This window comes from Zeugodacus cucurbitae, chromosome 6, assembly GCF_028554725.1.
Source record: "Zeugodacus cucurbitae isolate PBARC_wt_2022May chromosome 6, idZeuCucr1.2, whole genome shotgun sequence".
Lineage (NCBI taxonomy): Eukaryota > Metazoa > Arthropoda > Insecta > Diptera > Tephritidae > Zeugodacus > Zeugodacus cucurbitae.
This window is the reverse complement of record NC_071671.1, coordinates 23,438,984-23,459,908: the sequence shown is the minus strand read 5'-3', so window position 1 is coordinate 23,459,908 and position 20,925 is coordinate 23,438,984. Positions and strand designations below refer to the sequence as shown.

At 34.4% G+C, this 20,925-nt stretch overlaps 1 protein-coding gene and 1 long non-coding RNA gene across 7 annotated transcripts in view; one reads left to right on the top strand and one right to left on the bottom strand.

Annotated features, from left to right (window-relative positions):
- The window catches only part of LOC128922854 (uncharacterized), a 65,614-nt gene extending 47,098 nt beyond the window's left edge, over positions 1-18,516 (bottom strand). The window contains exons 1-3 of the long non-coding RNA XR_008472051.1: positions 18,045-18,516; positions 8,378-8,484; positions 8,168-8,311 (exon numbers count right to left, since the gene is read on the bottom strand). This is a non-coding gene — a long non-coding RNA (uncharacterized LOC128922854). The remainder of the gene's footprint in view (positions 1-8,167; positions 8,312-8,377; positions 8,485-18,044) is intronic.
- The window catches only part of LOC105210743 (uncharacterized), a 102,590-nt gene that overhangs the window by 64,763 nt on the left and 16,902 nt on the right, over positions 1-20,925 (top strand). For all 6 annotated transcript variants that reach the window (XM_011181882.3, XM_011181881.3, XM_011181880.3 and 3 more), the window contains exon 3: positions 19,717-19,979. In XM_011181882.3, coding sequence (XP_011180184.1) covers positions 19,717-19,979 — 263 coding nt within the window. The remainder of the gene's footprint in view (positions 1-19,716; positions 19,980-20,925) is intronic.

The window sequence follows — 20,925 nt, the reverse complement described above, 5'->3', positions numbered from 1 at the left end:
ATATTTATTGTGGTATATAGTCTCACTTGACCATACAGCCATCTAACCTGTCCAAACGCCGAACCGCTTAGTCAGCGCCTTGAGTGCATATATGTATATACATAGATGAGTATTTACATTGTCTCCTGTCTGTTGGCAATTTTTTATTGATTTTACTCGATCCATTTTATATAAAAATACATATATATTTATATCTTACATCGCTTTTATTACCTCCACCAACTTGTGAAGTTGACCAGTTAAACTGGTTGTAAGTAATCACAAAAGACAGTGCATAAAAAAAGCAAAAACAAATAATACAACAAAAATTATTATCATTACAAACAGCGCGGCAATTCAACAGCGACGACAGCCACTGGTCAATAAAGAATGCTATTTATATAAAGATTGTTGTTGTGCGCAAGTGCGAGGGCGTAACTAATGGCGCCTTTGTTGTTGTTATTCGCACACTCATATACTGCTTTATTTTTATTTTTGTAATTTGTTTCATAATTTTTTCTACACTCCACATTGTCTTATGTTCTGTAACACTATAGCACCTTTGAACGCTGCCAGCTGACCACTGGCTGGCGAAGAAAAAAATATTTGCAAGCTGGTGGACAGCAGTCACCACTACACTTTGCTTAAAACAACAGTTTTTGCGTTTGATCACAGCTATGCGGTTCTACATAGTTCCAGTTTACTTCCCGCTGTTGTGAGACGGCTGCACCTATTTCTGCTGCCACACCCCCATCAACCGCTTGGTTCGCTTTGCAGTCGCAAAAAATCGGCATGATCTAGTGCTTTGATTTAATTACTATTATGCTTCAAGCATAAAGAATATGCAAATGTCCTTGAAATATTGACAGCTTTGTTGGGTAATGCCATATTTTTTTTCAGTTTTGCTCATTCATTTGCCAATTCTTTTGTGGCAGTGCACTTGAAGTGGGGTGGCGCAATAATGAATAAATAATGAGGGAAAAAATATGTATTTGCAGAAAATAGTATTAGATAATCAGATAACTAGTTTACTTTTATTGTTTGGTGTCTGCTTTTGTTTCCCTTAACATTTTAATTTTATTTTTGTTATGCAACAACTACAACTTTTATTATTTTATTTTTTTTTTTACTTCACTTCATTTGCCAATTTAATTAATATAGATTAATCATTTGTATAGCAGAACCTCTAATCAATTAGTTAATATCGATTTATAGAATTAGAAATAATTAAAATATATAATTGAACATTTTCATAATACTTGGTTTAAAATTTAATTTAATTTAAATTTTTTTGCAAATAAGCTAAAAATTAAATATCTTAAAAATTCATTTATTTATCTATACTAATATTATAAAGCTGAAGAGTTTGTTTGTTTGTTTGTTTGAACGCGCTAATCTCCGAAACTACTGGTTCGAATTGAATAATTCTTTTTATGTTGGATAGTCCATTTATCGAGGAAGGCTATAGGCTATAAAGCATCACGCTGCGATCAATAACGATAGAGCGAAGAAACAGTGGTAAATGTGTAAAAACGGGGGAAATTATTTATCTTTAAGGGCTTCCGTTCGTTGCGCTGCGAAAGCGGTTCAAGATACACAAAAGTTATGTATGAAAGAATTATTTCTGTTTTAATGATCTAAAAAAAAGTCCGTGAGTACCGTTTTTGTGATTTTTTTAATTTGGTCGAAGGCCACTTGGGTTCAAAGAATTTAGAAACTCCTGTGGGTAATGGACCACATCTTCTTGATCCATTACATTATCAATAGATGTGTATGTGACTATATCTCCTACAAGTTTATTTAAAACTAGAAGTTGGAAGAACGGCATATTCGGCACTGAAGCTTCCGTTAAACATGCAAATCAATGAAACACCTGTTACAAGGCAATCAGCTATAGCAAAAGTGTTGAAGAATTGTAAACTGATAATATGAGATAAGTGCAATTCTCTAGAAGCACTTGACAGAACAATGAAAGAACTGTGAAATAATAATCGTCCAATTTTTTATTATAAATCAGCGGTACGTGAAAACCATATGATTGACCATGAATAGAACTGTTAAAAATTGGAAATGGATGGTTTGATATCAAATCCACCTGCCATTTGTCAATTCACTTCAACGAAAGATGAACTCATCACGAATGTATATCTGAATACGTTGGCCAAAATTATAAGTAACTACGATTGGTTGAGTGCACGCACAATTTTAGGTGTCAAAAAGACCGATGTTGATGACTTAATCCATACTATTCAAATCAAATTCCGGGAGATTTGTGTGTTGAATTTCTAAATTTTTTGGATTTGCCTGACATGCCGCCGCATCATTTACATGTTAAAGATGGATTCGTCATTATTCTGTAATTATGTCGAAACTGTGTAATGGAACCCTGATTGTGTCGCAGCTATCGAATAATGTGATAGTTGCAAAAATTTTGAAAGGGACTTACAAGGGGCTTGATCCTACGAATTCCTCACAGTTCCAAAGATTTACCATTTCGGTTCAAACGTATTAGTTTCCAGTCAAACTTGCATATGCCTTGTCAATCAACAGGTCACAAAGACAGTCGCTGGAAATGTGTGGCATAAATCTGGAAATGTCATGTTTTTCAAACGGTCAGCTAAATGTGGAGTGTTCACGAGCTGGAAAACCATCTTCTCTGTACATTTACGCTCCGGAACAGCAAACAAAACTTGTTGTTGTCAAGTTGCGTTAGAAAAAAAAAAATAAATAAATAAAAATAAATGCTTTTCAATACAATCTAAATTCAACTTTCTTTCCTTTTCAAAACAAATAATTTCACGCAGGGCAACGTCTGTGGGGTCAGCTAGTACACAATAAATGCGAAATTATTTATTAAAATTATTTGCTAAAAATCTAATTATTTTTAGTTAAAAATTTTTTAAAGACCAAACCGATGGCAACCCTAAACGAGAGACAGTTTAATTTTTCAAGCTTATTATGCTCTGTGTTAGAAAATTGTTTAAAATAAACAGCTTTGTAAATTATAATGCAAATAAATATTAAAAAATATGGTAACCCTAAAATATATTTATTTTTCGAACTAAATTACAGAGAAAAATCATATTTATACTAAATTCTGAATCAGCCATGTCTAAAATTGTTAAATATTCCAATGAGTTTAGAAAGTGGCAACCCTGTTTGGAAAAAAATTCCTGACAGCTTAATTTTCTAAGCTGATTAAAGCAATCGTTTTGAAACATTTTAAAATGTTAATCTTTATAATTCATTATACACTCAGGGAAATATAATAATATAAAAAACAATATTCAGAATTTCAAACCAGTCATACTTAATAATAGTTAAATTTTACAATTAATTTGAAAGATTGCAACTCTAATTTAGAAAATTTTTGGAACTAATTGAATATTATATACAATACAACCGAAAATATATTACATTCAAACATTTACTTTTGATTTCGGAAAATAAATTCCTTCACCATCTAATAATTAAATTATTTCAGCAATCAGTACATCAACTCTTTAATTTTCAAATTTTCTATACTTCATTACAATTGATTTTCTAGAGCAATATAACAATAAAACACTTTTCCACAATTTTAATTTCCCATTTATCCAATTCTTGCCCTGAACACGCAAACCATTGCAAGCAAGTGAACGCAACAGCCATGTAATTATGCATACCCCCACTACTAAGTGTAGCTGTAATCAGACGAGGCGTTAAAGAATTTTAGAAAGTCTACCAGCTACCTAGTTACTTAATGTGTTGGTTGGCTATTGCCTTCTAATAACTGCATAGATTAACACCTTTTCAATGCTATTTGAGCGTGAAAAATTTTCTGTGGAAATGTAATTACGTTCGTATGCAATTTTTATGCACGATTATGGTTGGCTTAAAGTTCGTGCAACAAGTGCAATGGTGTGTGCTAGTATGGTAGGTGTGTATTTTCTTTTGTCGTTGAAGCTTATTTAGGTATAAAGCCTGATACTCAACTTTTTAAAATATTTTTACACATCTGATGAAAATTTTTAAGATTTTACAGGCTTTGAAAGTCTGAAAGTGTCATACTTTTGTTGTTCTGATATTTTTTATTATCGAAGAGTTGTCTCCAGAATGTCTATTCCAAGAGATCTGCCAGAAAAATATATTATAAATACAACCATTTATTGGCAGATTAAACTTATGAGAACGGAGTCAGAGCGGTGTTTAATTGTCAATTTTGTTGTGCAATCGGGTCCTGAAAAGGATATGATTAAAATTTCTAACATCAGCTTTCTCCTAGCAGAAAACCTACCCACAATTACACTTACACTTTGTAAAAACTTAAAAAATACAATCCTTTATGTTGCTCATACCACCTGACTCACAGCACAAGAATGCCACTCAATATACACCTGTTCTTCACCGGCTTTTTGTTGTTGATTGCTTCTGCCTATATTTCAGCATTTTTAAGGTGGAGTAACATAAATTGTTCTTAGCTTCAAAATATACAAATGTAGACAAGTTTTATGATTTAGGTAGACATAATCCACTACGTCTCTTCAGCTTTCCCACCACTGACAGTTGACAGTTCATTAAAACGAATCGAGAAGCATGAAAAATTATCAGAAATTAGTAGATTTTAAATGGCATCATAACTTTGATGGTGGGGATATACCAATGCTGTGTGGTATGAGTAATGATATGGCGGCAAATACAGTGACATCATCTGTACAAATATACACAGAAAATTAAATGAGAATGAAATGAAAAAATAATCACCGAAATAAATATGAATGAGTTGTAAGTAAACAGAGAGAAGCAGCCGTCAGAAAAAAAGTAGAAAAATGTGTAAGAAATATAAAAAAAATTAATTTAAAAAAATAAGCCCATAAAATAGCTGATAGAACCCACACAGTAGTCAATATCAGTAAAATCTGGCGATTTTATTATTATTTTTGTTTTTGTCATGCAACTCTAAGTGTCAAAGCAGCAGGCAACCAGCCAACTAATAGCTAATAACTTTATAGGTTCGCTGTAATTATTTTTGTTTTAATGTCTATATATTTCTTTCCAACTCACACACACACTTTTCGGTTCAATAACAGCGCTTGAAGTTGGTTACTTGTGCGCCCGCAGCATTTTGGTGCTATTTTAATTTGATGTTAAATTAGAAGCTGTATTTAGAACAATATTTTTGGCATTCTCAAATCTTTTTCATTATATAGTTTAATATTTATTTCCAAGAAACAGCGTGCGAAATCTGTGGCTTATTATGCTGGCATAAGGAAGTAATAGCTCTGCGGGAGTTTCTAGGGTATTTCTCGTTTTGTTTGTGGTTATATTCATTGGTGTGATTAAAAATAGTGCTCCAGCTGTTAATCGCTAAATAATAATAGCAATAATAGCCGTAACGCGTGAAGGTCATGGGTAATAAAAGACAAATGACCAGCAACTGGTTTAAAACATTAGTAATACTGTTTAAATAGAAGTATAGTAAAATGAGAAATTAAGTAAAATAATAAATTAAGTAACAAATAATAAAGTGGGTAAAAGAATAATTGCTAAACACATTAAAATAATATTAGAAATATTTTAAAGTAGAAGAATTAGTAGTGACATGAGTTAGGAGGAATAAAACTAGGAAATATATTTTAGGAATGTCTATTCCCATTAAAATTGTTATATTTCCTCATGAAGCATTTCATTTAAACACTTTATCTCACCATAATGCCATATTTTTTTAGGAAAAATATTGAAATAATCTTATGGCATGAACAAACATAAAATTTATATTTAGCAGATATAAAAATACGAAAATTTTGAGCTTGAAAATCACAAACAAAACTTTGATGCTTTAAATTTTTTACTTCTCGAGTTAGGTGGCAACCCTCTTGAAGATTAATTTTTTTCTTAAAACACAAGAAGAATGTATTGTCTGGTATTTGTTGTATTATGTGTAAAATATGTATTTGCATATTTGGGTTGTAGAGAGGTGACAACTCCTTGGAACTTTTCCACAAGAAACCAACTTTTAAGAAAAAAATGTTGATGAAATTTATATATAAATTATCTGTTTGTCTTAAACTAAAGTTTATTAGATGACAACTCTCCTCTAAAGTAATTTTTTATAAACAAAGTATTTTTTTTAGTTTTAAGTATTTTTTATTTCCATGATGCCATTTGTTCTTATTTTTAGAGGACGAAAATATGTTAAATTATAATTGGTTTTTTTTACAATTTTTTGAAGTTTTACGCTTTTATTAAGTTTCAAATACATGTAATTTTGAAATAAAAATTTTATAAATTTTTGGTAATATGTTTTTATAATCGGACGTTTTTTAACTAGTTTTTAAATAACCAATACTCAAAACAAAATATATATTTTAGTAATAATAAAAAAGATTTTGAAATAATTTTTTAATTTTTACTTATATATAACTACAGTTTTTTTACAAAAAAAAAGTATATTTCCTTTAAATATTTTAAGAAAAGAGTTTTATATAATTTAATAAAATAATAATAAAATTATTAACTTTCAGCCACTTTTAACATTAAATTTATATTCAAATTTGTATATTCATTTAAAATGTCTACAAATCACTTCAAACAACTCAACTTAAATGAACCGTTTACTTAAAATACCGAGACCACTCAAAAACATCAGTTGCATATGTATATACACCGTACAAGGTAGTTGCCACACTGTTACTGATTATTTAGAGAGAGAAAAAATGCAATTATTGCATGAGCACAAACATAAATACGCGAACATGCAGAAATCTTAGCCAATTAGTGATTTTGGTTATGGGAAATAATGGAAAAAATCGAAAACAATGCGAGTAAGTTCGTGTCTGAAGTCTTCTGTTTTTGCACAACACCACAACACACATACAAACGTGTGTATATATAAATAACATATGCATGCTAATGTCGCAATTACCCAATGTTTAGCACTGAATGCGAAGCTAATTAAATGAACTCAAAGAATAATGCAACACGACTGATCTTTTTCGACACACACAGACATTCATCCGTGCATATATTAGATACATACATACATGTAATATATATATATATGTGTTTGCATATGAGCATTTAGATGTATATATATTTGTATATGTACAAATTTACAGCCGTAATGCTTGATTAATTAAATTGCAGCAAAATCGCGTGCAGAAATCACTTAAATTCAATGCGCTCGAAAATTTTCATTTCAAACAAATTCGGTTGCAATCAAATTTTATTTTTATTATCTTATTTTGATTGTGCAAATCGTGTGTGTGTATGTTTGGCAAATCAGTTGCAAAAGCGGTGAGTTGCATGTGGCAAAGTTGGCTGAAAATCCGGTGTTTGTAAAAAGCACCATTTTGTGGTACAAAATGAAGCAATCAAAGACATTTAGTTGTATTGCGGTTTTTATATATGTATGTTTGTGGTTTTATATATATACAAAATCAATTAGAATTAGAGAAAAATAAATAAATAGAATTAAATGTAAATTAATTGCGCTAAACATGCGTATTTTAAACTATAATATTGTTGAAATGGCATTGCCATATTTAAAAACATTTTTTTATTTTTATTTGTTAAATTTTAGTAGTCAGCGTCCAAAGTTGCAACAAATTATTTTTTAAATAAATTTAAAGTCGCCTACAACTAATATCTTCAGTAAGGAAAATTATATAAAATTGTCCACTTTAATTATTTGAATAAAATATATTTAATTGTTATCGAATTAATAGTTTTAACTAAGTAGAAGTTAAAAATAATTAATTTAAATTTTTTGATTAAAAAATATTTTCTAAGAAAAAGTCCACCCTTTTTTTAATATTACCAAAAAAATTTGCTTTTATTAAATAATTATTTAAAAGTGTTATAATAATCTTTATCACAAATCATAATTTTGAACTTAATTTTACGCAACATTTGATATTTAGATTTTTTCCGTCGCTACAAACCCTTCCATGCCTTTCTCTACATCTTAGTAATTTTTAAAATTTAAATTTAAAAATTTATTAAAAATGTCATAAATATTTATTCCTAATTTCTAATTCTTAAAAACAATATATGAAAAAATTATAAAATGTCAAAAATCTTAAATAGGTGTTTATTATAAAACTCTATGTACTTTTTTGAGTTCGTATTTTTTCATTCAAAGCTAATCCACTTACATACATATGATATATATATATAATACATTCCGCAATAAATTTTGCATACATACCGCTAATGCGCTCTTCTTCTTCCTCAAACCACCAAAGTCACCAACTTTCCAACAAGCAAACTTAACTTCATAACACCACAACCATTTGTGTAACCAATTAAGCATTACGTAGCCTCAGCGCAACTATTATTTTCACTAGCCTCACTGTAAAAAACAAACAATATCAACAGTTAGCTATTTATTGTTACAACAACAACAAACCAATCACACCTCAGTCATGCCACACACGTCCGACCCAATTCTCAAGCGATTCTCAGTAGGAAAATGATATGCAAACTATCGATACAGCTGACCATCATTACACGAGCGCACTCCCACTATGGTGTAGAAGAAAAAAAAAACAGCAACAACAACAATGTCACAATCGATGAGCAATAAATGTTAGAAAAATAAATAAATATAAAAAAGCAATTACAATAAAATAGGTGAGTTGTGAGGACGCAGTGAAGTAGTGAGTGACACACGTGTACAAACACAAACATATGTAAATATATATTTGTATATTTGTTAGGGACAAATTCCAATGAACGGAAAATAAAAATAAACAAAATAAAATAAAGCGAAATTCGTAATAACAATAACAATAAATAAATGCAGAAAATCAAACGTGCAAAATGTTATAATAAGGAAGCCAACAAAAAGGCGTCAAAAATAAAGAAAACCACATTATACAGTTACATCAACTTTTGCAGTAGCTATTCGCTGGAATACATATATAAATACTCGCTGGTTCAACTGTGTTGGGAATTTTAATTATACTCTGCAAATAAATTTTGTGTTTTACTTAAGTGGATGGGAGATACGGAATTTATTTTCATACATATATATTTATATCTGCTTATATCTATATTCTACTATTGTTACATACATACAAGACAGTTGTTTTTGAAATTGTCGTTTAAAATGTTTAAAAATATTCGCTGTTGATTTAACATAAGCTCATAAAATATCACTTAAAATGGACCGTAATCTTTAACAGCACTTATGTATGTTAACTCCTTGCACTGACTGTTATATATAATGAACAGCATCAAAATAGCAACAAAAACTATAATTTTAACTAACTTTCAACTTATTTTATATTTATGAAAATTTTTTAAACAACATTTTTTTTTAATTCTTTAAAAAAAATTAAATAATAATTAAACAAAAAACTTAAAAAATTACAACTTTGCTTCCGCCGTTTTCCAATAGATGTCTCTAGGGTCAAGCACTGGTCGATTAAATCGATTAAATCGTTTTATATCGATCTTGGACATTTGTGTCAACATTAACCCAACAAAATATTTGTTGAGATCTGGATGCAAACTTATTCTCAAATGAAAATGTCACTTTTTCAACCGAATGCTCGACATTTGCACGGAATACGCATGCTGCCAGAAAGAATGGTCAAAAGTAGTAGCTAGCGACGGCCAATATTTTGAATAACATTTTTGTAAACGTTTTTATACAAAAAAAGCCATAAATTTACAAAAAAAACGGCGGAAGCAAAGTTGTAGACCAATATCAAATAAAAAATTATCAAATAAATATTTTTGTGTTTCAAAATTAAACAAGAAGTTCAAAAAAACTATTTTTTTAATTGAAATAATTTTTTTTTTTCAAATAAAAAATAGGTTCCTTTTAATTTTTTAAATAAAGAATAAGTTAAAAATTAAAAAAAGGCAAAAGTGCAAAAAAAATTTTAAAAAATCTCAAGTCAAATACTAAAAAAAAACTCTAAATATTTATGAAGTGAAAATTACATTCCAAATCAATTACCTTGACTGTAGCTTCCTACAAAAACCGCTTTAAGGGGGATTTAAAACAAGAAACAACCATAACTCATCCTTTAAGATGGAATTTCCTCTCTGCTAAATAGTGATACATTTACACATAAATATCCTGAGTACAGTATGGGTTTTACTGGGAAGAACTTCAAAGGAGTATCTCGGAGGAAGCAGCTTGCAGAGCTAGATTTAGGGTGCCGTAATAGAGGATCGGAGGATGGGATCATGTGTAGAAGTTCACGCAAGTGAGGAAAGTTTTTGATTGTCATTCACTTGGGAGTGGCCAGAAACGATTCTTCTCCACATGGTTCAAGCAGCTCACGACTTCCGGTTTTAGACCAAGTATCCTCTGGGTAGCCAACATACATCCGTTTGAAGGCGAGCTAAAGTGAGAAGGCGAAGCCCGCTTATGAGGTTGTGCGTAGGGCTTGGGACCCACCACATAAAAACGAAGTACCAATGAAAAATCTACGAAAGCCTCGGATGAGACACTCCCCTTTTGATGACGACCCCTGCAAACGTTTTAAGGATAATGATATAAGGGCATGCACCTGGAATGTCCGGACCCTTAATTGGGAAGGTGCCTCTGCCCAGCTGGTTGATGTCCTCATACGACTCAAGGCTGACATCACCGCCATCCAAGAAGTGCGATGGACGGGACAAGGACGGAAGAAGGTGGGTCCTTGTGACATCTACTACAGCGGCCATATAAAGGAGCGCAAATTTGGTGTTGGATTTGTGGTGGGAGAGAGACTCCGTCGCAGAGTCCTGGCATTCACCCCGGTGGATGAACGTCTAGCCACAATCCGCATCAAAGCGAGGTTCTTCAACATATCGCTGATTTGCGCCCACGCCCCAACGGAAGAGAAGGACGATGTGACCAAAGATGCTTTCTATGAGCGCCTAGAACGCACCTATGAGCGCTGCCCCCGCCACGATGTAAAAGTCGTGCTTGGCGATTTTAACGCCAGGGTGGGTAAAGAAGGTGTCTTTGGCACAACAGTCATTCAGCCTCCATGACGAAACATCGCCAAACGGCCTGAGGCTGATCGACTTCGCTGGGGCCCGAAATATGGTCGTCTGTAGTACCAGATTCCAGCATAAGAAAATACATCAAGCTACTTGGCTGTCTCCTTATCGAAACACGCGGAACCAAATCGATCACGTTGTGATATTCCGTCTATCAAGTCTCCTGTGTTTTAGACGTGCGTACGCTCCGAGGACCAAATATAGACTCGGACCATTATCTGGTCGCAGCGAAGATACGCACCCGCCTCTGTGCAGCAAAGAATGCCCGTCAACAAACACAAGGAAGGTTCGACGTCGAAAAGCTGCAATCGCAACAGACAGCCACGAAATACTCTACTCGACTTGCATTCCTGCTCTCTGAGAGCACTCATCAGCATCTCGGTATAAGGGAACTGTGGAACGGCATCTCAAACTCACTGCGTACCGCTGCAGTCGAAACAATTGGTTTTCGGCAACGACAAAAAACAAGCTGGTACGATGAGGAGTGCCGTCTCGCAGCGGAGAGAAAACCTCGCAACGTTGCAAACGACCACTACACGTGCGGGATGGGATAGATACCGAGAGCTGAAGAGGGAAGCGAGTACGAAGTGCTTGAGAAGCTGGCAGACAGAGGGAATGCTCGAAAATTTTATGAAAAAATGAAGCGACTTAACGAAGGTTTCAAGACCGGAGCATCCTCATGTAGAGACCAAGGTGGTAATCTGGTAACCGATGTCCAGGGCATACTGGGATTATGGAGGGAACACTTCTCCGACCTGCTGAATGGCAGTGAGAGTACAACACCAGGAGATGGCGAACCCGATCCCCCAATCGATGACGATGGAACAGATGTTCCATTACCCGACCATGAAGAAATTCGAATAGCAATTACCCGCTTGAAGAACAACAAAGCAGCGGGGGCCGATAGATTACCGGCAGAACTATTCAAATACGGCGGCGAAGAACTGATAAGGTGCATGCATCAGCTTCTTTGCAGAATATGGTCGGAAGAAAGCATGCCTGACGATTGGAATCTCAGTGTGCTCTGCCCAATCCATAAAAAGGGAGATCCCACAATCTGCGCCAATTACCGTGGGATCAGCCTCCTATCGCATACAAGGTTCCTATTATATCGCATACAAGGTTCTATCGAGCGTACTGTGTGAAAGACTAAAGCCCACCGTCAACAAACTGATTGGACCTTATCAGTGTGGCTTTAGACCTGGAAAATCGACAACTGACCAGATATTCACCATGCGCCAAATATTGGAGAAGACCCGTGAAAAGAGGATCGACACACACCACCTTTTTGTCGATTTTAAAGCTGCTTTCGACAGCACGAAAAGGAGCTGCCTTTACGCCGCGATGTCTGAATTTGGTATCCCCGCAAAACTAATACGACTGTGTAAATTGACGTTGAGCAACACCAAAAGCTCCGTCATGATTGGGAAGGACCTCTCCGAGCCGTTCGATACCAAACGAGGTTTCAGACAAGGTGACTCACTATCGTGCGACTTCTTTAACCTGATGCTGGAAAAAATTATAAGAGCTGCAGAGCTAAACAGAGAAGGTACAATCGTCTACAAGAGTGTACAGCTCCTGGCGTACGCCGATAATATTGATATCATCGGAAGCAACAACCGCGCCGTTTGTTCTGCTTTTTCCCGCATGGATAAGGAGGCGAAGCGAATGGGTCTGGAGGTGAATGAGGACAAGACGAAATATCTCCTGTTATCAAACAAACAGTCGGCGCATTCGCGTCTTGGCTCCCACGTCACTGTTGACAGTCATAACTTCGAGGTCGTAGATAATTTCGTATACCTGGGAACCAGCATCAACAACACGAACAATGTCAGCATCGAAATCCAGCGCAGAATAACTCTTGCCAACAGGTGCTACTTTGGACTGAGTAGGCAATTGAACAGTAAAGTCCTCTCTCGACGAACCAAAATCAAGCTCTACAAGTCGCTTATCATTCCCGTCCTGCTTTACGGTGCAGAAGCTTGGACGATGTCAACATCAGATGAGACGACACTAGGAGTTTTCGAGAGGAAAATTTTGCGTAAGATTTATGGTCCTCAGAACATTGGCAACGGCGAATACCGCAGACGATGGAACGATGAGCTGTACGAGTTATACATTGACATAGTTCAGCGAATAAAAAGACAGCGGCTACGCTGGCTAGGTCATGTTGTCCGAATGGACGAAAACACTCCAGCCCTGAAAGTGTTCGATGCAATACCCGCCGGAGGAAGCCGAGGAAGGGGAAGGCCTCCACTCCGTTGGAGGGACCAGGTGGAGAGCGACCTGGTTACACTTGGGATCTCCAACTGGCGCCGAACTGCGAAGGAGAGAGAGAGGTGGCGCACTATCGTCGATTCGGCTATAACCGGCTAAACGGTTGCAACGCCAATCACATACATACAATAGAGGAACCAGACTCTCAGTTTACATTAATAACTTTCCGAGCCTCTTTCAAGTGGGTTTTTTGTCATAAAAAATGTGCTTATGCTATTATAGAGAGCAGTATCATAAGGGACGTATTGAGATCTTTAAAGATGGCATCTTACAAGATATTTTACTATTGACAATAGTTTTAGAACATAGCCGCAGTGAATCTTGTTCATCTTGTTAGGATCCCTGTACACAAAATGATAGAAGGAAATGAGATGGCTAAAGAAATGGAAATCACTACGCCGATTGTAATAGATCAAGCCTTTTGATTGGAACCATCCTATAAGAGTAAAAATATTTTAAGATTCCAAAACTTGCGGTTAGACCATAGATCGCAATTTATTCCACGACATTAATATATCTATTGTATCTCAGGAGCTGAAGATTATAAGGAAGAAATCTCTTTCAAACCAAGAAGAAAAATTTCGAATGAACTATCTCTTCACCATCGATTTTTCGATAAATAAAGAAAACTTTGTCAAAACTTCATATTTATAGTTATTGATCTCTCTCGCTCTCTGCTTGATCCAAAAATAAAAAAAGGCTCCAAAATTCTTTAAAATTCTGCTTAGTGTTGACGATCTCATGAACATATATATAAAAATTTATGAATACCCATTCAGGAATACTAGTTCGTTACACAGACTAAACCAAACCAAAAATCAATAAAAAACTTTAACAAAACAACAACAATAATAATACAAAAACGTGATGTAAAACCTAAGCCACTGAGAATATAATTGCGAGCACACCTAGTAATAAGCATAAAAATAATATGGAACTTATCTCAAAACCAAAAAAAAAATTCAGAAAAAAACTGTTGTTGCTGTTGCTCCACAAATACAATGACTTATGACATTCGACTGGTGCAATGTTTAACAATAATAATACGGCAAATAAATAGAAAAACTGCCAATAACAACAAAGAATTTAATTTTTTATTGCGCTTAGTTTGGAGCGAAGTCAAGTTATTTAGCTTTTTGCACACGCTTTTCAAATATCAAATATCTTCCAGGTGTGTCCGTCCACAATGAAGCCAGCTACAATGCTTCTGATGGTGGTGGTGATGATGATGCTGCCGATGATGATGGTGGTGATGCTGGTGGCGGCGGTGGTGATGTTGTTGGTGGTAGTGAGGAAGGCAGTGGCGGCTGTTGCACATTGCAAGCCCTGTCAAGCCATAGCTGTGCACATAGCACATTGTTGGCTGGCATTTCCACTTGTTGCATTCGATTGTGAGCGCTGTCAATCGCTAAGAAGAGGCAACAGGAAAAAACAAAGGCTGAACACGGGTTAGAAAGAGGTGCACAAAAAATAAGACTATGCAGGTACGAGGGGAGCTGGCATAGTAAGGCAATAGACGTGGCGCACAATATACTGCGAAAAACGGAGAGATATGGAAAAAGGTGGAAAAAAGCGAAAAATTCATGTCGGTTGATTAGAAGCTGCAATGACATAAACAAAAAACAAAAATAAAAACAAGTACAAAGATTAAAGGAGAGTCAATTGCGGTTGGAATCAAAAATGGTATACCAGAGTACCATTAGAGGAAGGAAGATCATTCAAAGAGAAGGACTTACGATGACTTCCAGAACTCCATATATTGAATGGTCCGCGTTTATCTTCACAGACGACGAACGCTGTATTTTACTTCAGACATTTCCTTTGAATAAGAGAATCCTGGAAACCTTGGACCTACTTATGTGAGTCCAATATTAGTTGATTGCCTATCTCTCTAAGAGAAGTCAATATTCAAGCATCTTATATTTAAGAACCAACCAAGCTGATAATTGGCACGAGAAATTGATCCATCGCATATATTTGATACACGGTCCAGCTCTCTTAAAAACAAAACCATCGACTCGTGGAAATGTGTCAAATAGTTTTATTACTCAGGCTCCAAGGATGTGCAAGACTGCTTAAGCTGATGTTGTTCCGTACATATTTTACAAACAAGGTCTATAATCCTAAGTTTATTCAAGGAACAAATACCTGGTACAAACGTTTCTGATCACCTTTTCCACTAACTTATATTACTCAGCGAGTTCTTTTACACAATAGTTCTTATAATTGGATATAAAAGCCGAAAAAAATATTGAGAAAATTATTTTTGTGGCTACAACAACAAAAAGTACTTATTGTGCTCCAGACCCCGTTAACATGTATAAACTACCCCACCTATTGTACCAAGGTATAAAAATAAAACAAAAAATGAAGCATTGCGAGAAATTCATTGGTAATGAGAAAACATACCGGCACCAGCTATGGATTTACCAACCAAATGAACAATGAACAAACAGCGATAGAGTCGCAAAACAGCCGTAACAACAACCAAGAAACGAGTGGAAGATGACGGGATAACCAAGCGTACACATGTCTGTAATATGTTAGAGCGTCTTCTTGGAGCGCGTGCATCAAGGCAAACGAGCCGCACGAAGCGGGCAAACGGAAAAGATGCATTCCGACAAGAAGACAGTCAAGCAAGAGGGCAAAATCTTCAAAAGCCAGAATGCTTTGTAAAAGATAGGCACAAGAAACAAAAGAAAAACATAAAAACACTGCAAGAAGCTGCAATATGCTGATGAGACACGATAGACGACCTACGAGTTAGATGCGCTGCGACACACTGCAATTGCAGAAGACAGGTCCATAGATGGCATTGCAGCAGACGTTCGCAAGCGGTTGGCACGGTTGCTAAAACAAAGGACCAGCAAAACCCTCTTGAGAATTGCATACAGCACAGCAAAAGACATAAATTTTTACACGAAAAGCCTAATAAGGTGTGACAGAATAAAGATTAGAAACGCGTTTGAATATGAAGAAGATGCTCGAAAGGCGTAGCGCAGGAGTTGAGTAAGAGCTGTAGTGCAGATTCCACAACGGCTTAGTGAAGATGTTTGCAAAAATTTCAACTTAAGCAAATTTGCTTTGTCAAATGAAGTTATGATGTAGGTCCATTGTTTTTTAGTGGCCTTAAGTGCTCGAGGAGTGCGCAGAAGCCTCATGTTTGAAGTTTTTCCGACTTTGCAAAGATTACCAGCATCTTGCCATTCACTTGAAGTTATTAGAAATACATATTTTGTACGAGTTTTCCCAGGTTCGGCCACTTACTTTCGTCGTAGTAATCGATTTCTGAAAGGCGAAGTCCCCAGAGCTCGCTGCCTAAGGGAGAATTTTCACAATATTGACAGTTGTTTTCGCTGGATGATGTCCTTATAAATAGTAATTCTAACTTTTGTTGAATACTTAGTATAGTCAGAGCTGAACGATCGAGATCACGCCTAGACATCCGAAATTTTCCGTAGAACGTATGGTATTCCGATTTACGGATAAAATATACTTCGTCGGCGAATACCAAAATTCAATTCGAAGAGAGTGTCTGTTCGAAGCTCTTAACCTACAACATGTTACTCGTTATATGTGTTGAAGTTAATGTACGTAGTTGATGTTGAAAGCGAGATCAAGTGAGCTCAAGAAGTTTTATCCAATGTGAAAACCATTTTCGATAATCCTCATATATTTCTTTTAAAAAATCTTCATTTATTTCTCGACTGAAGCACCAAACCAAGCCAGAGAACTATAGAGAAACACATATCTTTCTTATAATTGGCGGCAACTTCAATGAATATTCCTTTATACTTTTAATTAAAATGCATGCTATGAGCAACTATGATCACCAAGCATAGCATCACATCACTTTGCATTACACATTGCAACCGCTTCTAATGAAGTTATCCCAGTTACGTGCGAAACAACAGCACACAACTTGCGCCAAATGAGCTGAGAGACTGTAACGAAGCGCGAAAAATGTGTGCAAAAATGTGCAAGCAATGCATTATTTTAATTAAAAATTATATATATGTATGCTTATAATAATATAGTTATGAGGTCTAAAAATAAATATTATATTTATCCTGTTGCAATTATGTTCTATGTGTCGGTATGTAGGTAGAAAGCAATTTGCCACACTTGTAAGTCACACAGGCGCTTCGTAAATTAGTTAGTCAGCCAAGCAATGAAATCGTATGCCCACATGTACATAAGTCACTGACTTAGTAGTTAGGCAGTCGGACATAGTGACGTAGGTAATCAACTGATTCACTCAAACTGCTATATTCTATCTATATCTATACTACTATTATAAAGAGGAAATATTTGTATGTATGTTTGTATTGAATAAACTCGAAAACTCGAAAACTACTGTGTCGATTTCAAAAATTCTTTCACCATTAGAAAGCTACATTCACCCCGAGTAACATAGGCTATATTTATTGCTCGAATCTCAACTTTCTGGGAATAGTTCCCAGGTGAGGGTATCGAAAAGACTTCGTGATGGAGAATCTTAATCTGAAACTGAAAATCGTCTTGCAAGTCATTCTCATTGCAATCTCATCGTGCCAGAGAGTCGAGTAACGAGTGCTCGAAATTGCTTACTGAACAAAATTTCAAAACCTCCCGAGTACAGAGCGTGTGCAACGGCTTGAAGAACAAAATATTAGAAATATACAAGCTCAGAATTAATTGAAAAGTTCACCTCACTATACTGATATTCTTTTTGCAATTCAACACATTATCTTGAATTTTAGCTAAAAACACTACAAAAGAAAATTCGTGGTGAATAGAAATTTTTTTCACAAAGAACTTACCACACTGAGCTGATTGTTAGCATATAGGTGAAATAACGCAGTAGCACAGATACGGATTGACCAGTGTTGGTCGAGCGTGCTAACGCATCGCCAATAATTGTCTAAAGCGAAATGTTCGTTCACAAGTGCGCGTAGGTTCGAATCTTGCTATTGGTTACATTATAATTCAATGTTGGGGTTTTAGGGGGGGTTGCCTTCTTCGTTTGGCAGGAGTTTTTTCAAATCGTTTGCTGATTAAAGACTCTAATCAAAGAAGGTAGATCAAATCGTTCTTTCGTTTCTGCCGTACCTGTGCTGACCGACAACTACCAGGGTCTGCGACGGGTCCCGTATAACAAATTGCGAGGGAATACACTTTTTGAATAAATATTGAAATTATATTTTATTAAAATAAATTTACTCTTTTTGTTAATTAAAAAAAATTATATTTTGTTGAAATAATATTAAAATCAATTTGAGACAGAAAAATAAAATTTAATAATTGAAAAAAAATGTGAAGGTGATATGTCAATTATGCTAGAGGTCTCAGAGGTGTTTTTGGATACCACATTACTGTTTGACGTCTGTTGCCAAAAAACTCGAGCATGTATCGTGTGCTTGAACTTATTTTGCATTCATTTATTTATTTATTTATAATAACGCTCTTAAGTGGTGAACTTCTGCCAATTTTTCATTAGCTGAATGCTTTGGCACTAGAATGACATTGCCTTGACATTGTTGTGATTGTCAAAGGCACTAAATTGTTATGTGGAATAATTGCAACCATTGACTTGATTTATAAATTGATTTATAAAAAAAAATAAAAATAAATAATAAAATAAAATAAAAAAATTAATAGAATAAAAAAAAGAAAATAAAATAAAATAATATAATATAATATAAAATATATAATCAAACAGAAAATATTTTTGAAAGTTTAATTTAAAATATTTTTGGTAACAGTTGTCATATGATTAAAAATATAATTTCTGCGAGAATTATAAAAAGAAACTAAAAAAGCTATTTAATGTATACAACTGAAAATATTCTTTAAGAAGAAATGTCATATGTTAAAAAAATAATTTCAATAAAATCAGTGAAAAAATTTATGTTATATGTCTAACATTGTATGTGCTACGAATTGCTTTTCGTTTATTTATTTCCTTTAAAATGAAGTCTTTAATGAGACTTTATAACTTAATATTTGGACAATAATAAATTTTGCCTACTAATGCAAAGAAAGCTGTAATTATTTTCAGATTTTCTAATAAAAACAAAACGATAGAGATCAGAAAATGTGTGATATAAATATGAAATGTTCGTTAAACAACGGTCAACGCTTTCTAATGACTCTTCAAAACTGTATTTGTGTATACACATAGCTACATCAGCATAAAGTGTCTGCATATACAACTAAAGATAAACAAAAAAATTAGATAACCTTACGCAAATATTACCTTTTAATTATGATGACCAACACCATATATTCGTATTTTTTTTGCTGCCTTTACAAAAACAAATATATTTTCATCCGTAATCCATTTCTTTCTCTTTAGACAAATCACCATTTGTTTACACCATTGTTTAACTTTTAATTCATTTTCTATTTGCTTACATATTTACATTTTCACTAAATTGTATGGTTTTTTATTTCTAATTTCATCTTTATTTGTTTTTCAATTACAATTTGCAGATACATCGGGCTACTATTTCGCCGCACCCAACCCACAGACACGCTTTGTGCCATCCGCTTCTTTTCAGTCGAATCGTCAGCCGGCGCAGGCGGCTTATTTGACAGCGTCACGCGGTGGCAGCAATGCGTTGTCCAACGGTGCTTACACCCAGCCGGGTTCATATCAGGAGCAGCTGCTATTCATCAGCAATGACGGCAAGCAGCAACAGTCACAACAGCCAGCCACGTCGGTGGCGTATTCGCCGTTTGGTGCGCAAATTTCGGTGAGTCATAACATAACCCTTATTTGGAGATGGGGCAAAGTTTGGGACACGTGGGTCATACATATGTTTGGGTATTTGAGGAAATATGGCATTTATGAGCGCTCGTGGTGCAGTGAGTCGTGTTTTTAAGATATTATCATGAGATCAAAAAATTTTAGACAGGCTAAACATGCTAAATATATAATAAAAATTAGTATTACAAATTCGGGGACGTACAATTTTTGGGACAAATAATATTTCACAAAAATAATAATTGTAACAATATGTACTCATAATGAAACTCAACTTTCTGATACAAATTTTGTTGCAGAATTTAAGAAATTTTATTTTGGGACAGCCCAGAACTATTGGTTCTGCAAATTTTGTTTTAAATACAAGTCCTTTTTACGCCTCTAAGCATGTGTTCAAGCATTTTTGCGAAAGATTTTAAAGTTACAGCTAGATATAAGATAATTTTAAGTCATTATGTAGTTATATATTTAAAGTTTTGGGACGCAAATTTTGTAGCGCTGGACAAGTTATACATCACCAAACATTTAAAAGCATTCATTATTGTACTCTTAGTCTCAAAAATAAATGTTTTTCGACAAATTCTATTGTAAATTTTTGAAAATCAAATTTTGGGACAAACCAGACTTTTACTGATAAAAAGTAAAAAATCCGCTATTATGAAGAGTTACATAGAAAAAGCATTCTAAGTAAATATTTAGTCGTATGTAACGCCATCATGAGTATAAAAAATTGTGGGACACAATTTATATTGTCAAAATTAATTTTTCGGACATTACTATTAAATATGTTTAATAAATTGTGTTCAAAAACAATATTATTCACCAATTACTGTACTTTTAGCATAAATATTAAGCATAGTTGAAACACATTTTTCTAAAAAAAATATAAAATGTAAATTTGGGACAGAAATGGAATCTAGAGATCTTCGTAAAAA